The sequence below is a fragment of the Trachypithecus francoisi genome, unplaced genomic scaffold (assembly GCF_009764315.1).
Source record: "Trachypithecus francoisi isolate TF-2019V2 unplaced genomic scaffold, Tfra_2.0 Lachesis_group2, whole genome shotgun sequence".
NCBI lineage: Eukaryota > Metazoa > Chordata > Mammalia > Primates > Cercopithecidae > Trachypithecus > Trachypithecus francoisi.
In genome coordinates this window covers 119,911,141-119,932,992 of record NW_022681465.1, presented here as the reverse complement: position 1 = coordinate 119,932,992, position 21,852 = coordinate 119,911,141, and the positions used below count along the sequence as shown (strand labels likewise).

Below are 21,852 nucleotides of genomic sequence, written 5' to 3'. Positions count from 1 at the left end.
TACTGCTGTCAATCACACAAGGACCTGCACAGCCCATAAAATCCCACGTGGCCTGGGTCTTACATAAACTCTGAACCACTCCCCACCTCACTATTAAGCCCAACACTACCCTGCCAGAACATTCCAAGCTGCTTTAAAAAAAAAAGAAAAAAGGGACAGGGCCTTGCTGTGCTGCCCAGGCTGGTCTCAAACTCCTGAGCCCAAGCGATCCTTCTGCTTTAGCCTCCCAAGTAGCTGGGACTACAGGTGTGATACCCCTGTCCCCGGCTATCCCAAGCTCTTTACCCCTCAGTGCCTTTGCATTTGCAGAAAGCCCTGCCTCCAATTCCCCTATGGTTGATTCCTCCTCAGACACAGGGTTTCACCATGTTGCCCAGGCTGGTCTCATACTCCTGGCCTCAAAAAATTCTCCTGCCTCAGCCTTCCAAAGTGCTGAGGTTACAGGCTTGAGCCACCAGACTTGGCTTCTGTTTTGGATATAGTCTAGCTAATTAGTGAACAAGAAGTTACAGAAACAGAATATCATAAATGATGGCCAATAATACGAAAAAAAAAAAATCAGACATTATGTACCCCTCTTGGAAGTACTCAATACCACTTATGAAGGAGACTGGTCAAAAAACTGAAGCTAAATCTGATTAGCCTTTAGCTATGGCTACCAATTCACAGAAAATACAGAAGCATGTGTTACCACGACAAGGCAATTAACAAAGACCAGACTGCAACATTAAAGGGCAAACAACCCAGTTTTTCTATTAAAATTTCCAAGAAAAAAGAGAAAGCTATGGAGAAGAAGCCTATAAAGAGATATTTGAGAGACATCCACCAATCGCTATGTGTGGTCTTTATGTGGACCTTGATTCCAGCAAGCTGTAAAATAATGAGACAATTACAGAAATTTAAATATGATAGGATATTTGATGATATGAAGAAATTAAGTTTTTTGTGCATAATGGTATTGTGGTTGTACTTTTAACATTTAGAGACACATATTGAAATGTTTACAGATGAACTGATATGTCTGCGATTTGTTTCAGAATAATCTGGGGCGGAGAGGAAAAGTGTGGGGATAAAACAAGATTGGCCATGAGCTGATCATTTCTGAAGGTGGGTGGTAAGCAAATGAAGGTTCATTATCCTAATCTTTCCACTTTTGTAGAGAGAAAATGGTATGTTTAAAAAGCTCAACACCTTTGGGAGGCCGAGGCAGGTGGATCACCTGAGGTCAGGAGTTTGAGACTAGTCTGACCAACATGGAGAAACCTTGTCTCTAGTAAAAACACAAAATAAGCCAGGTGTGGTGGCACATGCCTGTAATCCCAGTTACTCGGGAGGCTGAGGCAAGAGAATCGCTTGAAACCGGGAGGCGGAGGTTGCAGTGAGCCGAAATCGAGCCATTGCACTCCAGCCTGGGCAACAAGAGTGAAACTCCATCTCAAAAAAAAAAAAAAAAAGCTCAAAACCAGAAAGTTTAAAAAGGAAATAGATGTTAAAGTAAATAGCAGCCCTGAAACCGATCAGCCAAAGTGCTGTGATTACAGGCGTGAGCCACCACATGTGGCTACTTGGTTGGAAACCAAAGCGGTGCACCCAGGCCCCTGAGGGGTGCTTATATCCTGTGCTCAAACTAGCTCTAGAACCAGGACCCAGAAAGGCCAGTGAGGGAGGTGAGGCTCAGCTCTGGATTTGCAAATTCCTAGACATGTGAGGTGGAGGTTCTGTGGGCTATGCAGGTCCCTGTGTGATGGACAGCAACAGGGGGCTAATGAATGGGTAAGGGGGAATCTTCTGAGGTCATAACTGAGTAAGTATTTGTGGAAATGAGTGGATGGGGGAACCTGTTTGGGAAGTGAATGAAGGACAATGAGGGGAGTAATTGGGCCTCTTTGGCTCTTGATTTGTTTTATCTGCTTCTCCTCATTAAAGAGGACAGGGAGGTTGTCTGCTTTGTTTATTCACTGCTACACTGCGCCACCACACCCACCTAATTTTGTATTTTTAGTAGTGTCCAGATCCAGTGTCTACTAATGCTAAATAAATATGTTGACTGCATGAATTCTAATAAGGCTAAGTAAAATATTCACTATACCAGCCCTGTAAGCAAACTGTGCTTACAAATAACACAGTCCTTTGAATTAAAATAACTTATTTTAAAAATCACTGTTTGGCTGGGGTTGGTGGCTCACGCCTGTAATCCCAGCACTTTGGGAGGCCAAGGTGGGTGGATCACTTGAGGTCAGGCGTTTGAGACCAGCCTGGCCAATATGGTGAAACCCCGTCTTTACTAACAATATGAAAAACAGCCAGGCATGGTGGCGCACACCTGTAGTCCCACCTACTCAAGAGGCTGAAGTAGGAGAATCACTTGAACCTGGGACGTGGAGGTTGTAGTGAGCTGAGATCTCGCCACTGCACTCCAGCCTGGTCGACAGAGTGAGACTCTGTCTCAAAAAAAAAAAAAAAAATTCACTGATAATATTACTTTAATTTTTGTTGTGCTTTACTGTAAGTTTTCACACACAGCATCTTACTTAAAACTCACAAAACCACCCTACAACATAATTGTGCCAAGTATCCTTTTGCCTAAAAGAACCTAGGTCTCCTGATTCTTAGTATTTATTTTCCTGTATCATGATGCCAGTAAGATTTACAGTTAGTCAAGTGCTAAGACATAGCATGTTTTCCAAGAAACAACTGTGTCTTCGCAATACAACATTACATTTCTAATTTCATGTGAGCTTGGTGACTCTGAGAAAACAACACAATTCAACATTAAAAATTAACCTAAGACCAGAAATATAGTATAGTAACTTAACAAGATTGTATGTTTAAGAGACAAAAGTGATCTTGTGCCTTAAAGAGGGTACCAGATATAACATTCAGATTTTCCTCTGCTGAACTATTAACAGAAACTGGGTTCTACCGGCAGAGAACCTAATTTATACAGAGCTCAAACAAGTTGAACCTCACGGAATCAAACTTTAAACTAGAACAAACTGGAAACAGAAAAAACTGGAACAGAAGGCAATTTAAAAGTCTATGAATGCATTTCAAAACATGACTTTGTTTAGGAAAGCCGAAGTCTCTTTGGGTGTGCCTTACTTGAAAAGGGGCATTTTCAAGAAAATGTACCAGTGCCAAACAGTGAAGTTTCCTTTGAATTTCAATTTTGTTTTTTAATAGAATCTCACTCCTTTGTGGAATAAGGTATGTAAAATATTTGGGGTTTGAATTCTGTCCACATTTTTCACTCAGATATCATGCTAAAAAGGATATTTAGATTTCAAAGAAACAAAACAAAAATGATTTTATAAAGTCAATGCTATCCAGCTGATTTCCCAATAAAATGGCCTCCAGAAGCATTTACTGTTGGAACACTGTGTACGACCTTTATTAATACCCCACTAACAGTGCTGATCCACTGTCAGTAGAGGAGTCACCAGAACTTGGGAACAAAGGAAAAAATGGACTAATGTCTACACAGCAAGAGGCAAGGGCTCAAATCCAATTATTCATTTTATACTTCAAAGTGGAAATATGACTGGGCGTGGTGGCTCACGCCTGTAATCCTAGCACTTTGGAAGGCTGAGGTGAGAGGACTGCTTGAGCTCTGGAGTTCAAGACTAGCCTGGGCAATACAGCAGGACCTCGTCTCTACTAAAAATTTAAAAAAGTAGCCAGGTGTGGTATTGTGTGCCTGTAGTCCCAGCTACTCAGGAGGCTGAGGCAGGAAGATTGCTTCAGTCCAGGAGTTTGAGGCTGCAGTGAACTATGGTAGTGCCACTGCACTCCAGCCTGGGTAACAGAGCAAGACGTTGTGTCCAGAAAAAAAAAAAAAAAAAAAAAGTGGAAATACAAGACATGAGACTGACTGGAAAGGGTTTTCTTTTGTTTTAAAGAGAATATCACGAAAATTAACCATATTTCAAAGACCATGGAGAACCAGGAAGTCACAAAATATTTTGGTCCTTTTTTGGTTTAAATCTCAAGTCATTCTGGCTGGACGTGGTGGCTCACGCCTGTAATCCCAGCACTTTGGGAGGCCGAGGCAGGTGGATCGCGAGGTCAGGAGATCGAGACCATCCTGGCTAACATGGTGAAACCCCATCTCTACTGAAAAATACAAAAAATGAGCCGGGAGTGGTGGCAGGTACCACCTACTCGGGAGGCCGAGGCAGGAGAATGACATGAACCCAGGAGGCAGAGCTTGCAGTGAGCTGAGATCACGCCACTGCACTCCAGCCTGGGCAACAGAGCGAGACTGTGTCTCAAAAAAATCTCAAGTCATTCCTCTGTGCAATCATTCTCCCCACTACCCCTCTCTTTTTTTTCTCCCTAGATGGAGACTTGTTGCCCAGGCTGGAGTGCAGTGGCACAATCTCGGCTCACTGCAACCTCTGCCTCCCAGGTTCAAGTGATACTCCTGCCTTGGCCTCCTTAGTAGCTGGGATTACAGATGCCCACGACCACACGGGGCTAATGTTGTACTTTTAGTAGAGATGGGGTTTCACCATAGTGGCCAGGAGTCTCGAACTCCTGACCTCATGATCTGCCCGCCTCGGCCTCCCAAAAGGCTGGGATTACAGGCGTGAGCCATCACGCCCGGTCCCCATTTTCCTTTTGATAAGGTACCACCACTGACCTTACTGCTCACATCGCAGAGATCTTCAAAGCAATGAAAACAAAGGCCTTTTCAATGACAGACCAATCCTTGACACCTACATTGATATGGAGCTCCCTTATTCTGAATTCCATAGGTGATTCAGTAGGATAGGCTGATGGTCAATCACCGTACTAAAATAAGTTCTTGATGATACATTTATTTGCCCTCATTTATTCTTTTTTTTTTTGAGACGGAGTCTCACTCTGTCACCCAGGCTGGAGTGTAAGGCGTGATCTCGGTTCACTGCAAGCTCCGCCTCCCACCATTCTCCTCCTGCCTCGGCCTCCCCAAGTAGCTGGGACTACAGGCGCCCGCTACCACGCCCGGCTAATGTTTGTATTTTTAGTAAAGATGGGGTTTCACCATGTTAGCCAGGATGGTCTCGATCTTCAGACCTCGTGATCCACCCACCTCGGCCTCCCAAAGTGCTGGGATTACAGGCGTGAGCCACCATCTCATTCTTGTCCCCCAGGCTGGAGTGCAATGGTGTGATCTTAGCTCACTGCAACCTCCACCTCCCGGGTTCAAGCGATTCTCCTGCCTCAGCCTTCCGAGTAGCTGGGATGATAGACGCCTGCCACCACGCCTGGCTGATTTTTTCTATTTTCAGTAGAGATGGGGTTTCACCAGGTTGGCCAGGCTGGTCTCAAACTTCTGATCTCAGGTGATCTGCCCACCTCAACCTCCCAAAGTGCTGGGATTACAAACGTGAGCCACTGCACCTGGTCCCTGACCTTTAGTTTTTCACTTCCAATTTTGTGGAATTACATTTTAGGAGTAACAGATTTTTAAAGAAGAAGAAGAAAAAGAAAGACCGAATTTCCTTGCTTACTTTGCGTATACAGACTGAATTTTTTTTTTAAATAGCCATTTCCCCAAAGGAATGTGTCTTGCATATTACTGACATTTGGTATATTTCATTCATTGGAACATTTCTTATTTTCTATGTGTCTCAAGAGTCTATGAGAAATACAGGATTTGATAACATTTTGAAGGCAGGAAAAACCCAAATTGTTTCTTCTTTGAGAGTCATGACTACCTTCTGGTGTGGAGAATTTGTCATTGGAAAAGGTGACAATTTTGATTCTCACTGGTATGTTTAAAAACTGAATTAAAAGAATAGAATTTTTCTTTTGATAGAGGATCACAAAACAATTCTAAAACCTACTGTTTTTACCATTGAAATTTAAATTGTGATATAGGTTTTAAATGTCTAGAATGCAACTGATAGGCTTTTCTTGAACTGTTAGTTTATTTGAAATAGATTTTTTTCATGTTTAATATGTATTTGTAAAAAAATGGAAAACAAAAAAATTCCCCAAACCCAGATAACAACCAGAGCAAAACTGTTGTACCTTCTATTTACCTTTGATTTCAGTCTTGGCAATTGTTTAAAGAAAAATAATTTTTTAAGAATCTACATTTGTTTTATTAGGTTCAGCGTATGTGGGGAATTGTAGAATCCCTCTTTCATCACCTTGTATGTCTTCTGTTTGCCTTATTCTAAAATTGAGTCACAAATTGGAATGCCTTTGAAGACACATGCTTCGATAGAGGTTCTTTGATCTAAATAGTTCAGCATTTGTATTTTTACTCTGATATCTAATCAGATTCCTAATCATAGCCCATAAGAAGGAATGTGACTTTATGTACATATGTATGGTTTTTTTGTTTTTTTTTTTTTTGAGACGGAGTCTGTCGCCCAAGGCTGGAGTGCAGTGGTACGATCTTGGCTCACTGCAACCTCTGCCTCCAGGGTTCAAGCGACTCTCCTGCCTCAGCCCCCCAAGCAGCTGGGACTACAGGCGTGCGCCGCCACGCCCAGGTAATTTTTTTTTTTGTATTTTCAGTAGAGAAGGGGTTTCACCATGTTGGCCAGGCTGGTCTCGATATCCTGACCTGGTGATCCATCCGCCTCGGCCTCCCAAAGTGCTAGGATTACAGGCGTGAGCCACCGCGCCTGGCAGGAATGTGACTTTAATACTGGACTTTGCTGATGTGCTCGTGTCCGCATTTTCTCTTTAAATCACAGCTATGTGGTAACTTTTCTATTTTGTTATGGTTCTCTTTTATTAATGGGCATGCAGTGGGTGTTTCTTGGAAATGGCCAATTTTTATTAAAATATTTCTGGGAAAAAAAAGGGTCATGGTCTTTCATCTATAGGATGGGTCAGAACTGTTGCTTCCTACCTCACATGGGCACTAAACAACGCTTCGGGGAACACCAACACTTTCCATGCCACTGAAGTCTCAGGAAGCCAGAAAGCTCTCTTCAAAAAAAGAGAACCACTGGTTCTAAACTCTAGAAAGAAATCCTGGCTGGGTGTAGTGACTCATGCCTATAGTCCTAGCACTTTGGGAGGCTAAGATGGAAGGATTGCTGAGGCCAGGAGTTCAAGACCAGCCTGGGTAACACAATATGACCCCATCTCTACAAAAATAAAAAAGTTAGCTGAGCATGGTGGCGCATGACTATAGTCCCAACTACTTGGGAGGCAGAGGCAGGAGGATCGCTTGAGCCTCACAGTTTGAGGCTGCAGTGAGCTATGATCGTTGTTCTGTGTTGTGCTCAGTAAACAGAACATACAATCGGGTTTTACACAGAGATGTTCCATTGCCCAGGGACGGGCAGGAGACAGATGCTTTTCTCTATCTCAACCGCCAACAACTGCCAAGAGGCCTTCTTTCCTCTTGTACTGGTCCTCCTCAGCACAGACCCTTCACAGGTGTCAGGCTGGGGGACGATCAGGTCTTTCCCATACCACGAGGCCATATTTCAGACTATCACATGGGGAGAAACCTTGGACAATACCTAGCTTTCCTAGGCAGAGGTCCCTGCGACCTTTGGCAGTGTACGTATCCCTAGGTACTTGAGATTAAAAGAATGGTGATGACTTTTAACCAGCAAGCTGCCTTCAGGCACTTGTTTAACAAAGCACACCCCGCACGGCCCAAAATCCTTTAAACCTTGAGTCACCACAGCACATGTCTCTTGCAAGGACAAGGTCGGGGGTAGGGTCACAGATTAACAGCATCTCAAATACAGAACAAAATGGAGTCTCTTATGTCTACTTCTTTCTATATAGACACAGTAACAGTCTGATCTTTCTTTCTTTTCCCCACACAACTTACAACGAATTGTTAAAAAATTATCCTTAGTCTACTTGGTTAAAATTCTAGCTCAAGTTCTGTCCATCAGATAAACAAAAGTCACAGTAAAGAATGGCTTTATTAGCTCCATTAGTGAGATATTTCAGTGAAATAAGTAGATCTAAATACTTCACAATAGTACACCGGGCACGGTGGCTCACGCCTGTAATCCCAGCACTTTGGGAGGCTAAGGCGGGCAGATCACTTGAGGTCAGGAGTTTGAAACCAGCTGGCCAACATGGCAAAACCCTGTCTCCACTAAAAATACAAAAATTAGCCAGGCATGGTGGCGCGTGCCTGTAACCCCAGCCATTTAGGTAGCTGAGGCATGAGACTTGCTTGAACCCAGGAGGCCGAGGTTGCAGTGAACTGAGATCACGCCACTGCACTCCAGTCTGGGTGACAGAGCGGGACCTTGTCTCAAAAGATAAATAAATAAATAAATACTTCACCATAGTAAAATATAAAGTAGTATAATCATAATTTCCAGCTATTTATAAGCTTTAAATTTGTGCCAATTAAACTGCACTTGTATTCCCAGAAGGATAGAGTTATTTGTACAACTCTACATAAATATACTGAGCATATGAAAAGTGTGATATTTTCAATTTTAGGACATTATTTCTAGATATCACATGAGGGATGAGCTCCAATAAAACAAATGTGTAAATCGCACACATTACAAATACCAAGAATAATTACTTATTATTTTAAGAAAAAATTACTTACAAGAGATAGCAGCAAACCGAACAGGTCACCAACATAGTAATGATAACTCTAGGGGAAAAAAGAAAAGCAAATGTCATTAAATAACTAGCAAACTATGCAAACATCACAGAATGGTTTAAGTCCCCTTTCCAGATTATCAAACTGGCATGGATTGCACACCAAGAAAATGGATCTGTATCTGCTCAAATATCCAGCAAACTGCAGTGTGCCCAGGGTGCACCTGGGAAAAGTTTATGTAATTAAACATTTGTATTTAAAGAGAGATGTATTGATGCCATCATGTAGATGTCCAATCAAAATTTATCTGAAACTGAACAGGAAAGGCCGCAGTGACAATTAGTTTTGACACCTAAGTAATTACCCTATTTGGTAGTATTCTCTGTAATGAAATTAACACTATATTTCTAAACATATGACTATCTAGCAATGAGCTCTCCCCATCTCCATTCATGTCTGAAAAAGTTACACTTTCATCTCTCATCAGCAGAATTTCAACATTTCTAAACCTCAGTTCATGCTCTTCTCTTCCCATCTCTTTCTAAAAGTTCCCCTTCTAAATCTCCTACTCCTCAGAAGAAGCTCTGCCATGTTCACCCATCCGACCCATCCTCAAATCCATCATCTTTTGCTCATGCCTCCTCCGCACCTCCACAGTCACCAAGTACTGTGGATTTATACTTCAAGGAATCTCTCCCCATGTGTATTTCTTCCTTCCTATTCCCACTGTCAGCAACAAAATTCAGCTGGTTCTCCTGGCTTAATTGCTGGCAGATTCAAACTTTCCTCCTTCTCCTTCATGCTATGAACAATCACCAGGATTTTCCACTTAAGACCTTTTGATGTCCCCTCTCCATCATCCATCATTTGGTTCCAAGAGGCATGTCCACACCCTAAGTAGAGCAAGACCATTTCCTAGAACTTAGGAACCAAATATTATAACTCCTGTTTTTTTAGAGACAGGGTCTCTGTCGCCCAGGCTAGAGTGCCGTGTTCATGATCATAGCTCCCTCTAACCTCCAACTCCTGGGCTCAACTGATCCTCCCACCTCAGCTTCCCAAGTAGCTAGGACTACTGGTGTGCACAACCAGGCCTCACTAATATTTTTAATTTTTTTGTAGAGATCAGGGGGTTCTCAATATGTTGACCAGGTTGTACTTGAACTCCTGGCCTCAAGTGATCCTCCTGCCTCAGCCTCCCAAAATGTTGGGATTACTGGTGTGAGACACCACACCCGGCCCAGAACTCTTATTTTTATTTATTTTTAAGTTATCCTTTAGAAGTTCTGTGTGTCTTTTTTTTGAGACAGAGTCTCACTCTGTCATCCAGGCTGGAGTGCAGTGGCACAATCTTAGCTCACTGCAAACTCCACCTCCCAGATTCAAGCGATTCTCCTGCCTCAGCCCAAGTAGCTGAGATTATGGGCATGCACCACCACACCCAGCTAATTTTTGTATTTTTAGTAGCGGGGTTTTGCCATGTTGTCCAGGCTAGTCTCAAACTCCTGGCCTCAAGTAATCCACCCACCTATGCTTCCCAAAGTGCCGGGATTACAGGCATGAGCCACTGTGTGTGTATTTTCTTTGGTTAACATATTGGCACATTCATTTACTCGTTCGACAGATTTTCACTCACTGAGTGTCCAGTATATGTATTAGGCTCTGGGGAGAGAAAAATAAACAGAACAGATAAAAACCACTGCCTCATGGCTGGGCATGGAGTTCATGAGAGGGTACCTGGAGTTCAAAGAAGAAGGGGGTCTGTGTGGCTGAAGGAGAGCAAGGAGCCTGGGGAAAGGTGAGGTCAAAGAGGTGCCATGTGGCCTCTGAAAGGACTTTCACTCTTAAAAGGCTTTGACTCGGAGTGAAAAGCAAAGTTATGGCAGGGTGCAGTGGCTCACGCCTGTAATCGGAGCACTTTGGGAGGCCGAGGTGGGCGGATCACGAGGTCTGGAAATCAAGACCATCCTGGTTAACACGGTGAAACCCCATCTCTACTAAAAATACAAAAAAATTAGCCGGGCGTGATGGCGGACGCCTGCAGTCCCAGCTACTCAGGAGGCTGGAGCAGGAGAATGGCGTGAACCCGGGAGGCAGAGCTTGCAGTAAGCCGAGATGGCGCCACTGCACTCCAGCCTGGGCGACTGATGAAACTCCGTCTCAAAAATAAATACATAAGGCCGGGCGCGGTGGCTCAAGCCTGTAATCCCAGCACTTTGGGAGGCCGAGACGGGCGGATCACGAGGTCAAGAGATCGAGACCAGCCTGGCTAACACGGTGAAACCCCGTCTCTACTAAAAAATACAAAAAACTAGCCGGGCGAGGTGGCGGGCGCCTGTAGTCCCAGCTACTCTGGAGACTGAGGCAGGAGAATGGCGTGAACCCGGGAGGCGGAGCTTGCAGTGAGCTGAGATCCGGCCACTGCACTCCAGCCTGGGCGACAGAGCGAGGCTCCGTCTCCAAAAAAAATTTAAAAAAATAAAAATAAAAATAAATAAATAATAAAGAAAGAAAAGGGAAGTTATTTGGAGGGATTTGAGGAGAGGACTGACTAAATTTGATTCCAATTCTAATGGGATCTCTCTGCTGGGATGAAAGAGACTGGAGGAAGCGGGCAAAAAGAAAGCAGAGAAACCAGTTGAGAGGAATTATAATCATCCAAGTGGATCAGGCTGGCAGCAGTGCAGGTCCTAAGAGTTGGTCAGACTCCTTGAAATACATAATTTACATATCACACTTATAAAATAGAAATAAATATGTATGGGGGACTGTGCTAAAGAGATTTTGACAGTTGCACAATAAAAATGTTTAAAGACCTACACAATCAAGTCCCCCGCTTCATTTGTAACTGACTCCCTCCACCCACCCCTCTCACCTCCCCCTACGTTCAAGCATCAGTCCTTCATTCCTGAAGGCAGGCGTCTTCACTGTCCCCCAAGACACATTATATCTAGGATTCTCAATTCCAAGTCTTTACTCATCTTCCCCCAGTCCGTGCTCCACTGTGAGATCTCTTACCTGTCTTCTCTCTTCTCCAAAAGCCCATATCATAGAACTGAAAGAGCTGAGGCTCCTTTGTATTACCTGCTTAATATTAATAGTTTCATATAAAAGCTCCCTCATTGCCGGGCGCGGTGGCTCAAGCCTGTAATCCCAGCACTTTGGGAGGCCGAGACGGGCGGATCACGAGGTCAGGAGATCGAGACCATCCTGGCTAACACGGTGAAACCCCGTCTCTACTAAAAATACAAAAACTAGCCGGGGGAGGTGGCAGGCGCCTGTAGTCCCAGCTACTAGGGAGGCTGAGGCAGGAGAATGGCGTAAACCCAGGAGGCGGAGCTTGCAGTGAGCTGAGATCCGGCCACTGCACTCCAGTCCGGCGACAGAGCGAGACTCCTCCTCAAAAAAAAAAAAAAAAAAAAAAAAAAAAAAAAAAAAGCTCCCTCATTAACGTATCAGCTCCTAATGTGCTTGGTCTTAGGAGCTGCATGCTGAGTGTGAAATGCCACGATAACTGCAATTTACTTTCAAATGGTTCAGCAAATTATATATCCACACACTCATAGATAAAGCAAATCTGAATACGTCAAACAATGACTGAGTCTAGGAGGTAATATATGGCACTTACTGTACTATTCATCCTACGTTTCTACATGTTTTAAAGCATTCATGAAAAAAAGGGGAATTAGCTGGACACAGTGGCATGCCTGTAGTCCCAACTACTCAGGAGGCTGAGGCCGGAGGATCACTAGAGCCCAGGATATCAAGGCTGCAGTGAGATATGATCACACTACTGCACTTGAGGCCTGGGCAACACAGGGAGACCCTTTAAAACAAAAGCAAAAGGCCGGGCGCGGTGGCTCAAGCCTGTAATCCCAGCACTTTGGGAGGCCGAGACGGGCGGATCACGAGGTCAGGAGTTCGAGACCATCCTGGCTAACATGGTGAAACCCCGTCTCTACTAAAAAATACAAAAAAAGCTAGTCGGGCGAGGTGGCGGGCGCCTGTAGTCCCAGCTACTTGGGAGGCTGAGGCAGGAGAATGGCGTAAACCCGGGAGGCGGAGCTTGCAGTGAGCTGAGATCCGGCCACTGCACTCCAGCCCGGGCGACAGAGCGAGACTCCGTCTCAAAAAAAAAAAAAAAACAAAAGCAAAAACAAAAAACAAAAAAACAGGCATGGTGGCTCAAGCCATTACCTTAACACTTTGGGAGGCTGAGGCCAGGTGTTTAAGACCAACATGGCCAACAGAGTGAGATTCCATCTCCATTTTTTTAAACTTTTTTTTTTAATTTTTGAGACGGAGTCTCACTCTGTCGCCCCAGGCTGGAGTGCAGTGACGCAATCTCAACCCCTGCCTCCCAGGCTCAAGCAATTCTCCTGCCTCAGCCTCTGGAGTAGCTGGGACTACAGGCGTGAACCACCACACCCAGCTAATTTTTGTATTTTTAGTAGAGACGAGAGTTCACCATGTTGGCCAGGCTGGTCTTGAATTCCTGACCAAGTGATCCACCTGCCTCAGCCTTCCAAAGTGCTGGGATTACAGGCATGAGCCACTACGCCTGGCCAGCCCATCTCTATTATTTTTAAATAAAATAATCAAAAAATAAAAATAAAATAAAAATAATTAAAACAAACAACAAAAACAGAAAAGTGGAGTTGAGTGAACTGGCAAACTCATCTCTGCGCTCTTTCCTTTTCTCCTCCCCTACATCTACTGGTTAGGAAGCCATTGTGAGAAAACAGAAGCTTTAGAGAATCTATGGATTCCTTTAGAGAAAAGACGGAAATCATGAAAAACTACAATGGGCAGGAAAGCTGATTCCAGGCACAGACCTGATTTTAGCTGGCCCTTTCAGTTGCAAAAATAAAGAGCAAGGGGCTTTATTTAGGTCATCCATAAATTCTGAAGAGTTTTTTCCAAGTGATCGTAGGCTATTTTTTTTTCTTTTACTAAAAGAAAAGATTCGTAAGTTTTTCCTGGCTGAGCACAGTGCTCACATCTGTAGTCCTAGCACTTTGGTTGGCTAAGGTGGGAGGATTGCTTGAAGTCAAGAGTTCAAGACCAGCCTAGGCAATAAAATGAGACCCAGTATCTACCACGTTTTTTTTAATTGGTTGGGCATGGTGGTGCATGCCTGTTGTCCCAGCTATGCTGGAGGCTGACGCAGAAGGATTGTGTGAGCCCAGGTTGAGGCTGCAGTGGGCTATGATTGACTGTGCCACTGCACTCCAGCCTGGGCAACAGAGTAAGACCCTGTTTTAAAAAACAAATTTAAGAAAATCTTCGGCCGGGCATGATGGCCAACTCCTGTCATCCTCGAATTTTGGGAGGCCAAGGTGGGTGGATCGCCTGAGGTCAGAAGTTCGAGACCAGCCTGGCCAACATGGCAAAACTCCATCTCTACTAAAAAATATAAAAATGAGCTGGGCATGGTGGCGCATGCCTGTAATCCCAGCTACTCGAGAGGCTGAGGCAGGAGAATCGCTTGAACCTGGGAGGCAGAGGTTGGAGTCAGCCAAGATCGTGCCATTGCACTCCAGCCTGGGCGACAGAGCAAGACATAGTCTCAAAAAAAAAAAAAAAAAAAAACACTTCAGTAAGGAGATAAATGAAGGAATCCTGTGAGGAGGAACGAAGGGAGAAAAACAGGCGTATTTGACGTTAAATTATCTTCCCCAAGAGATCCCTGCACACCAGAATGCTGAAAGCTGGGTAATTAGGAGGTTATAGGACCTGATGAGGCAGGTAAAAGAAAGGGCAGAAGGGAATTTTTTTTTAAGGGATGGTGTCTCACTCTGTTGCCTAGGCTAGAATGCACTGGCATGATCATAGCTCACAGCAGCCTCAACCTCCTAGGCTCAAATAATCCATCCACCCAGCCTCCTGAGTAGCTGGGACCACAGGTTTACACCACCATGCCTAGATAATTTTTTTAAAAATTTGTTTTTGTAGAGACCAAGTCTCGCTTTATTACCCAGGCTTGGTCTCTATTTCCTGGCTTCAAGTGATCATCCCACCTTGGCCTCCCAAAGTGCCGGTGTGAGCCACCATGTCAGGCCCATTTTTATTTGTTTGAAGATATTTTTGATCACTTAAATCAGAAATGGTCCCCTGTATTAAAAATTCACCACAAGCTAGGTGCAGTGGCTTGAGCCTATTATCCCAGCACATTGGGAGGCCGAGGCAAGTGGATTACTTGAGGCCAAAAGTCCGGGAACAGCCTGGCCAGCATGGCAAAACCCTGTCTCTACTAAAAATACAAAAATTAGTCAAGCATGGTAACATGCGCCTTTAGTCCCAGCTACTCAGGAGGTTGAGGCACGAGAAGCACTTGAAACTGGGAGGCGGAGGTTTCAGTGAGCCGAGATCGCACCACCGCACTCCAGACTGGGCAACAGAGCAAGACTCTGTCTCAAAAAAAAAAAAACCCCAAAAACAACTCACCATAGTGTGAAGCACTTCAGCTCCTTTATGTATCCTGAAAAATTTGATTTGCAGTATTTTCAAGAGGTAAAGGGGAACTAGTACTAATTCAGCATTAATATTTCCTTTCTTAAAAATTACCCACAGAAAAGCATATTTCCATTTTAAAATGAGGAAATGGGAACATGGAAAAGTTAACTAAATTGTGCACTAATATTTCCTTTTTAAAAAAATCCCTACAGAAAAGCATATTTCCATTTTAAAATGAGGAAATGGGAACATGGAAAAGTTAACTAAATTGTTCAAGGTCACAGGGATCATCTGCCTAGGTACAGTGTTTCTCAAAATGTATTACAGCAACTCTTCCTGGGGGGGGGAGGGGACACTGTTTCAAGACCTGCTCAATCCAGCCAAGAGCAGGAAAAGCAAGGACTGCAGCAGAGGCTGTGAACTGGACCCAGATAATACAGGCACTTGGCAACTGACCTTTCAATCAATGAATGCATAAAGACAGGTGGTCCCATAAGATGACAATGGAGCTGAAACATTCTTATCACCTAGTGACATCTTGATGATCCTGAGCCTGTGTAGGCCTAGAATAATGTGTTTGTGTTTTCGTTTTTAACAAAAAAGTTTAAAAAGTTAAAAAAATTTTAAATGAAAAAAACTTGTAAGATAGGATATAAAGAAAGAAAATAGATCAGGTGAGGTGGCTTATGCCTGTAACCCTAGCACTTTGGGAAGCCAAGGTGGGAGGACTGCTTGAGGCCAAGAGTTGGAGACCAGCCTGGGCAACAAAGAGAGACCCTGTCTCAAAACAACAACAACAAATTAGCTGGGTGTAGTGGTGCATGCCTGTACTAGCAGCTAGTGGGGAGGCTGAGGTGGACGGATCCCTTGAGCCTTGGAGTTCAAGGCTGCAGTGAGCTATGATGGAGCCTCTGCACTCCAGCCTGGGTGACAAAGTGAGACTCTGGGTCTCTTAAAAAAAAAAATTATACAGCTGTACAATGTGTCTGTGTGTTTTGTTTTCAAAAGTTTACTCTTACATGTACAATGTACAACAGGCTCCAAGACAACACTTCATTCTAAGTATAGGTGGCAAAGATGTTATGGCAGGGGGCCGGGTGTGGCAGCTCATACCTGTAGTCCCAGCACTTTGGGAGGCTGAGGTGGGTGGATCACCTGAGGTCAGGAGTTTGAGACCAGCCTGGCCAACATGGTGAAACCCCTTCTCTACCAAAAATACAAAAATTAGCCAGGCATGGTGATGGGCACCTGTAATCCCAGCTACTCAGGAGGCTGAGGCAGGAGAATTGCTTGAATCCGGCAGGCGGAGGTTGCAGTGAGCCAAGATCGTGCCACTGCACTCCAGCCTGGACAACAGAGTGAGTGTCTGCCTCAAAAAAAAAAAAAAAAAAAAAAAAGTTATAGCTGGGAATCCAGATGTTTAAATACAAATGGAATCAAGGGTCACCATCGATCGCCTCAGGCACATGGAACAGCTTATTTGTTGCCAGATTTCTTAATTCCACCTATGACCGGGGCCCCTTCCCCATGGCCTTCACTTTCGGCTCCTCCAGTTTCTTCTGCTCCTCTTTTTGTTTAAAAAACATATCTTCCAGCCGGGCATGGTGGCTCACGCCTGTAATCCCAGCATTTTGGGAGGTTGAGATGGGTGGATCACGAGGTCAAGAGATCCAGACCATCCTGGCCAACAATGTATCCCTTTTGTTAAGTGACACATGTCTACATATCACTAGCTGGTCAAATACCTGAATCATGACACTCACTAGGGCTAGAAACTGAGTGGAAATAGGATGGGTTTCATTACCCTGGATAATGGCAATGACATCCAAAGGAAGGGGAGAGAGTGGTCTTTAAGAAAGGAATTGTCACTGCCATCAAAGCAGCACTTTGTTGTTCTCTAACTCCAGTAGGAAAAACAAGTCTAATTAAATTAGGTTAATACAATTGCTTTAATAATGCCAGAATTCTGACTCTGTTCATCAACCTCTATGGGTAGGGGAGATGACCCCATATAGCTGGTGTTACCAGGGAGGAGGAACTTGGTACTTAAAAACGATAAAAATTCACCTACCATGTTTCTTTTTTTAAAAAATATATAATTTTAAACTAATAAAGCAAATGCATTCCAGGGAGCAAAAGGGGTTCAGGTCACAAAATATTAGGGAAGTAATAAAAATCTTTTTCTTTTTTTTGAGACGGAGTCTTGTTCTGTCACCCAGGCTGGAGTGCAGTGCAGCGATCTCGGCTCACCGCAAGCTCCGCCTCCCGGGTTCATGCCATTCTCTTTCCTCAGCCTCCCAAGTAGCTGGGACTACAGGCGCCCGCCACCACGCCCGGCTGATTTTTTGTACTTTTAGTAGAGACGGGGTTTCACCATCTTAGCCAGACTGGTCGCGATCTCCTGACCTGGTGATCCGCACGCCTCGGTCTCCCAAAGTGCTGGGACTACAGGCATGAGCCACCGCGCCCGGCCAAAAATCTTTTTCTTTTAATAAAGACAATAGAACCATCCACTCAACAGGTATTTACTGGGTGCCTCCTGTGCATACAAGATACTGTGAAAACCAGGCACTATGAAGCCACCAATTAAGTTGAAGGAATAAAGCAAGAGATGGTGTTTCTGACAAACTGACTTCAGTCGAAGTTTCACCTCTCATCATCTTGAACTGAGAGAAAAATGACTAAAAAGCAAAAGAGGAACCAGAAAGAGGGCGTTCCAAGGTTCCTTTGAAGATTAAGGCTCATTTTATACCACAGTTAAAAAGTCTAATTCCAAAATAGACAAAGCTCTCTCCAACAAAGAAGTCTGAAAAAAAAAATGTTTTTTCCTAGCCAATCATTCTAAGGATTTCTTACACTCACACACAAGAGCCGGAGCGCCCTCCAAAAGGTATGACGCAGAGCTTTCTCAACAATACCTCCTGCTCTTTGGTAATCAATCTCGCTTTAGATCAGGCCCCAACCGCCTCCTGGAGCCCACTAGATGCAAGGCCTGGCTCAATGTCGTCCAACGAGCTTGTTCTGTACGTAACCGTGACAGGATGGGAGGCAGAGAGGGCAATTTCTGTTTTATTTATTTGATCCTTAAGTTCAGGCAAACGAGGCCTCATGTGGGTGGAAGGCAGGGCTAAAGGAGGAGAGTAGACTAGGGACAAACCCCAGTGTCTCCCAGATTCGGCCTGCTCATTTCCGACTGCACCTCCCCACACAGGACTATGATGAGAAAAAAATTCCCCTGAAACTCGTTTCCAAGGAGGGTCCACCAAAGGTCACCCTCCACTCGCTCACGCCGGAGGACACTGAAGCTGCTGCGAAAAGGAACACAAGGAGTTCCGCCGGGGCGAGGGCCTGACTCTGCAGCGCGGGGGGCGCCCATGCAACATTCTGTGACCCGTGTGGGGGTCGTGCCTGTCCCCGCCCCGGCCTGCTCGCTCCTCACCGCGCGTTCCTCCCAAGGCGGGCCTCGCGCACTTACCCCCGGTTAGGACCCTTAGGGATGAACCAAGGCACCAAGAAGCCGACGAAGCCCCAGAACACGCTCATCACAATGAGAGGCACCGTGAGGCCTTGATACGCCATGGTCACCGCCTGAGCGACAGCCCCTACCCGCCGCCTCACTCGGATCCCACCAGGAAGTGTCAATAGCTGACCACGTGACCAGCGTGTGCAAGCCCCGCCTCCCGCGCCCCCACGTGACCCGCGCGCCGGCCTCCGCCCCTCGGGGAGCCCAGAGGCAGAGCCCCGCCTTCGCCTGGCTGTCTCCTGGCTGCAGGTCCTTAGAGGCATGTCGCTCACCCCAGAGCCAGGGGTTCGGTCACCACGGGCTCAGCAAAGTGTTCTGATGAGAACTTGGCCCTTTTAGACAAAGAGTGCAGTTATTTACAGCCTCGTCTACTTATGCAACAGACATAGAGAACTTAACAATAGTTCTCTATTACTATTCTGAATTCCCGTGTGCCTGGCACTGGATCATGATCTTTAAGTTCATGAACCTAAGGCCGGGGGCGGGGGCTCACGCCTGTAATCCCAGCACTTTGGGAGGCTGAGGCAGGTGGATCACTTGAGGTCAGGAGTTCGAGACCAGCCTGGCCAACATGGTGTAACCCTGTCTACTAAAATACAAAAATTAGCCCGGTGTGGTGGTGCACGCCTGTGGTCCCAGCTACTCAGGAGGCTGAGGCAGGAGAATCGCTTGAACCCTTGGGAGGTGGAGGTTGCAGTGAGCCGAGATCCTGCCACTGCACTCCAGCCTGGGTGACAGAACAAGACTCCGTCTCAAAAGAAAAAAAAAGTGCATGAGCCCGTGTTGAACTCCTTACTTCAGCCTATGAGGTAATTGTAATTATTATCCCCACTTTGCAGTTGAAGAAACTGAGGCCCAGGGAGGAGACTAAGGATCTTGCCCAAAGTCACATAGTAAGTGGCAAGGCCAGGATTCAACCCCTGATGATCTGATTTTCAAGGCCAGAGCTCTTAACTAGTGACCACTGTTTATCTTGTGCACTGTGCCAGGTTCTGGAGTTACAGAAGTCAATCAGGCACCCCTGAGGGAGTTCACATTCTGGGGAGCAGATGGCCTTGCAAACAGGCCACTCAATGCAGTGTGAAAGTAAGTGGACGACCCTGCAAGGCTTTCCACCCAACTAGTCCTCGCTGAGCCTTGAAAGACAAGTAGAAATCAGCCAGAATAGTAAGAAGAAAAACAGGTCAGGCGTGGTGGCTCACATCTGTAATGCCAGCACTTTAGGAGGATGAGGCGGGCAGATCACCTGAGGTCAGTAGTTCGAGACCAGCCCGGGCAACATGGTGAGATCCCATCTCTACTAAAAATACAAAAATTGGCCAGGTATGCACCTGTAGTCCCAGCCACTCAGGAGGCTGAGGAACGAGAATCGCTTAAACCCCTGGGAGGCAGAGGTTATAGTGAGCTGAGATTGCACCACTGCACTCCAGCCTGGGCAACAGAGCGTGACTCTGCCTCAAAAAAACAAAACAAAAAAGTAAAAACAGTTTTGTTTGCTTTTGTTTTTTTTGAGACAGGGCCCTGCTCTGTCACCCAGGCTGAAGTGCAGTGGTGCTCCATAGCTCACTGCAGCCTGGAACTCCTGGGCTCAAGCCATCCTTCTGTCTCAGCCTCCTGAGGAGCTGGGACTACAGGTGTACACCACCACACCTGGCTAATTTAAAAAATTTTTTGTAGCGAGAGAGCCTCGCTATGTTGCCCCGGCAAGTCTTAAACTCCTGGCCTGAAGGGATCCTCCACCTCAGCCTCCCAAAGTGCTGGAATTACTGGCATAAGCCACCGTGCTGAGCTGATACACAGGGCTTATAACGCTCGCTGAGAATTTTCACATATGTTAGTTATAGTATGCACCAAGCTTGGAATAGACAAGGAAGCCAGTTCTCAGAGAGGTTGAGGAGCTTGATGATAAAGCTTACAGGTGAAAGCAAGATAGAAAGCAGGTCTATAAATGCAATGTACTTTACCGGGGACCATGGTTTCCTTGCAGTAGCCATATCGCATTACCTCCTGATTTCTTTCATCAAGTAGAATGGATTCCTGTTATTAAATGGGAAACTGGACCAATAATCTTCAACATTTGCACCAACTTTTCGGACATGATTCTAAGCCTCTAACCTGATCAGCAATGTAGGAAACTAGTTTGTCTCCTTTGTGCTCATAATGCTTCCCCAAAACTTAGCCCCAGCAGAAATCCTATGGTCCTTAAGTTCCAGTCCAAGCACCACCTTCTCCAACACCTATTTCATCCTGCTAGCGCATCTCTTTGGCCTTGTTGTATATGTATCTTGACCAACGCTCTACTGGAGGGCCAACTCCTTGAGAATAGGCACTGTTTCACTGATCTTTGTTTCTGGGAGGACTTTATACATAGAATGTGCTCAGTAAATAATTGTGCAATTGAATTGAGTAGCTAAGAAGGGTGAGGTCAGTCAGAACAAAACTAGAGAAAGAGGTTCATTTCTACTTTCTACTTGAACTTTAACTTGAACTTCAGCTCATTTCTCCCTCCCTCCCTCCCTTCCTCTCTCTCTCTCTTTTTTTTTTTTTTGATGGAATCTCGCTATGTTGCCCAGGCTGGAGTGCAGTAGCACAACGTTGGCTCACTGCAACCTCCACCTCCCAGGTTCAAGCGATTCTACTGCCTCAGCCTCCTGAGTAGCTGGGATTACCGGCACCCTCCACCACACCCAGCTGTTTTTTTTTGTTTTGTTTTTTGTTTTTGTATTTTTAGTAGAGATGGGGTTTCACCATGTTGGCCAGGCTGGTCTCAAAGTCCTGACCTCAAGTGATCCGCTCGCCTCGGCCTCGCAAAATGCTGGGATAATAGGAGTGAGCCACCACGCACAGCCCGTTTCTTTCTTTTTTTTGAGACACTTGTGCTCTGTCACCCAGGCTGGAGTGTAGTGTTACAATCATAGCTTACTATAGCCTTGAACTCCCGGGCTCAAGGGATCTTCCCACCTCAGCCTCCAGAGTAGCTAGGACTACAGGTGCATGCCACTATGCCCGCCTAATTGTGTGTGTGTGTGTGTGTGTGTGTGTGTGTGTGTGTGTGTGTATAGAGATGAGGTTTCACAATGTTGCCCAGGCTGGTCTCAAACTCCTGCCTCAAGGGACCCTCCTGCCTTGGCCTCCCAAAGTGCTAGGATTACAGGTATGAGCTGCCGCATTCAGGCCCTTTCCTTTTAATAATGGAAAATATGGGTAACATGAAAGTTACTATCTTAACCTTTTTATTTTATTTTATTTATTTAGAGATAGAGTCTCGCTGTCATCCAGGTTGCAGTGCAGTGGTGTGGTCTTGGCTCACTGCAACCTCCACTTTCCGGGTTCA

General features: G+C 45.3%; 1 protein-coding gene across 1 annotated transcript in view; it reads right to left on the bottom strand.

The window, feature by feature from the left end:
* The window catches only part of ATP6V0E1 (ATPase H+ transporting V0 subunit e1), a 49,805-nt gene extending 31,133 nt beyond the window's left edge, over positions 1 to 18,672 (bottom strand). The window contains exons 1-2 of the mRNA XM_033180312.1: positions 18,471 to 18,672; positions 8,543 to 8,590 (exon numbers count right to left, since the gene is read on the bottom strand). Of these exons, the coding sequence (XP_033036203.1) occupies positions 8,543 to 8,590; positions 18,471 to 18,574 (152 nt within the window). The 5' untranslated portion in view covers positions 18,575 to 18,672. The remainder of the gene's footprint in view (positions 1 to 8,542; positions 8,591 to 18,470) is intronic.
* Between the last annotated feature and the right edge of the window lie 3,180 nt (positions 18,673 to 21,852).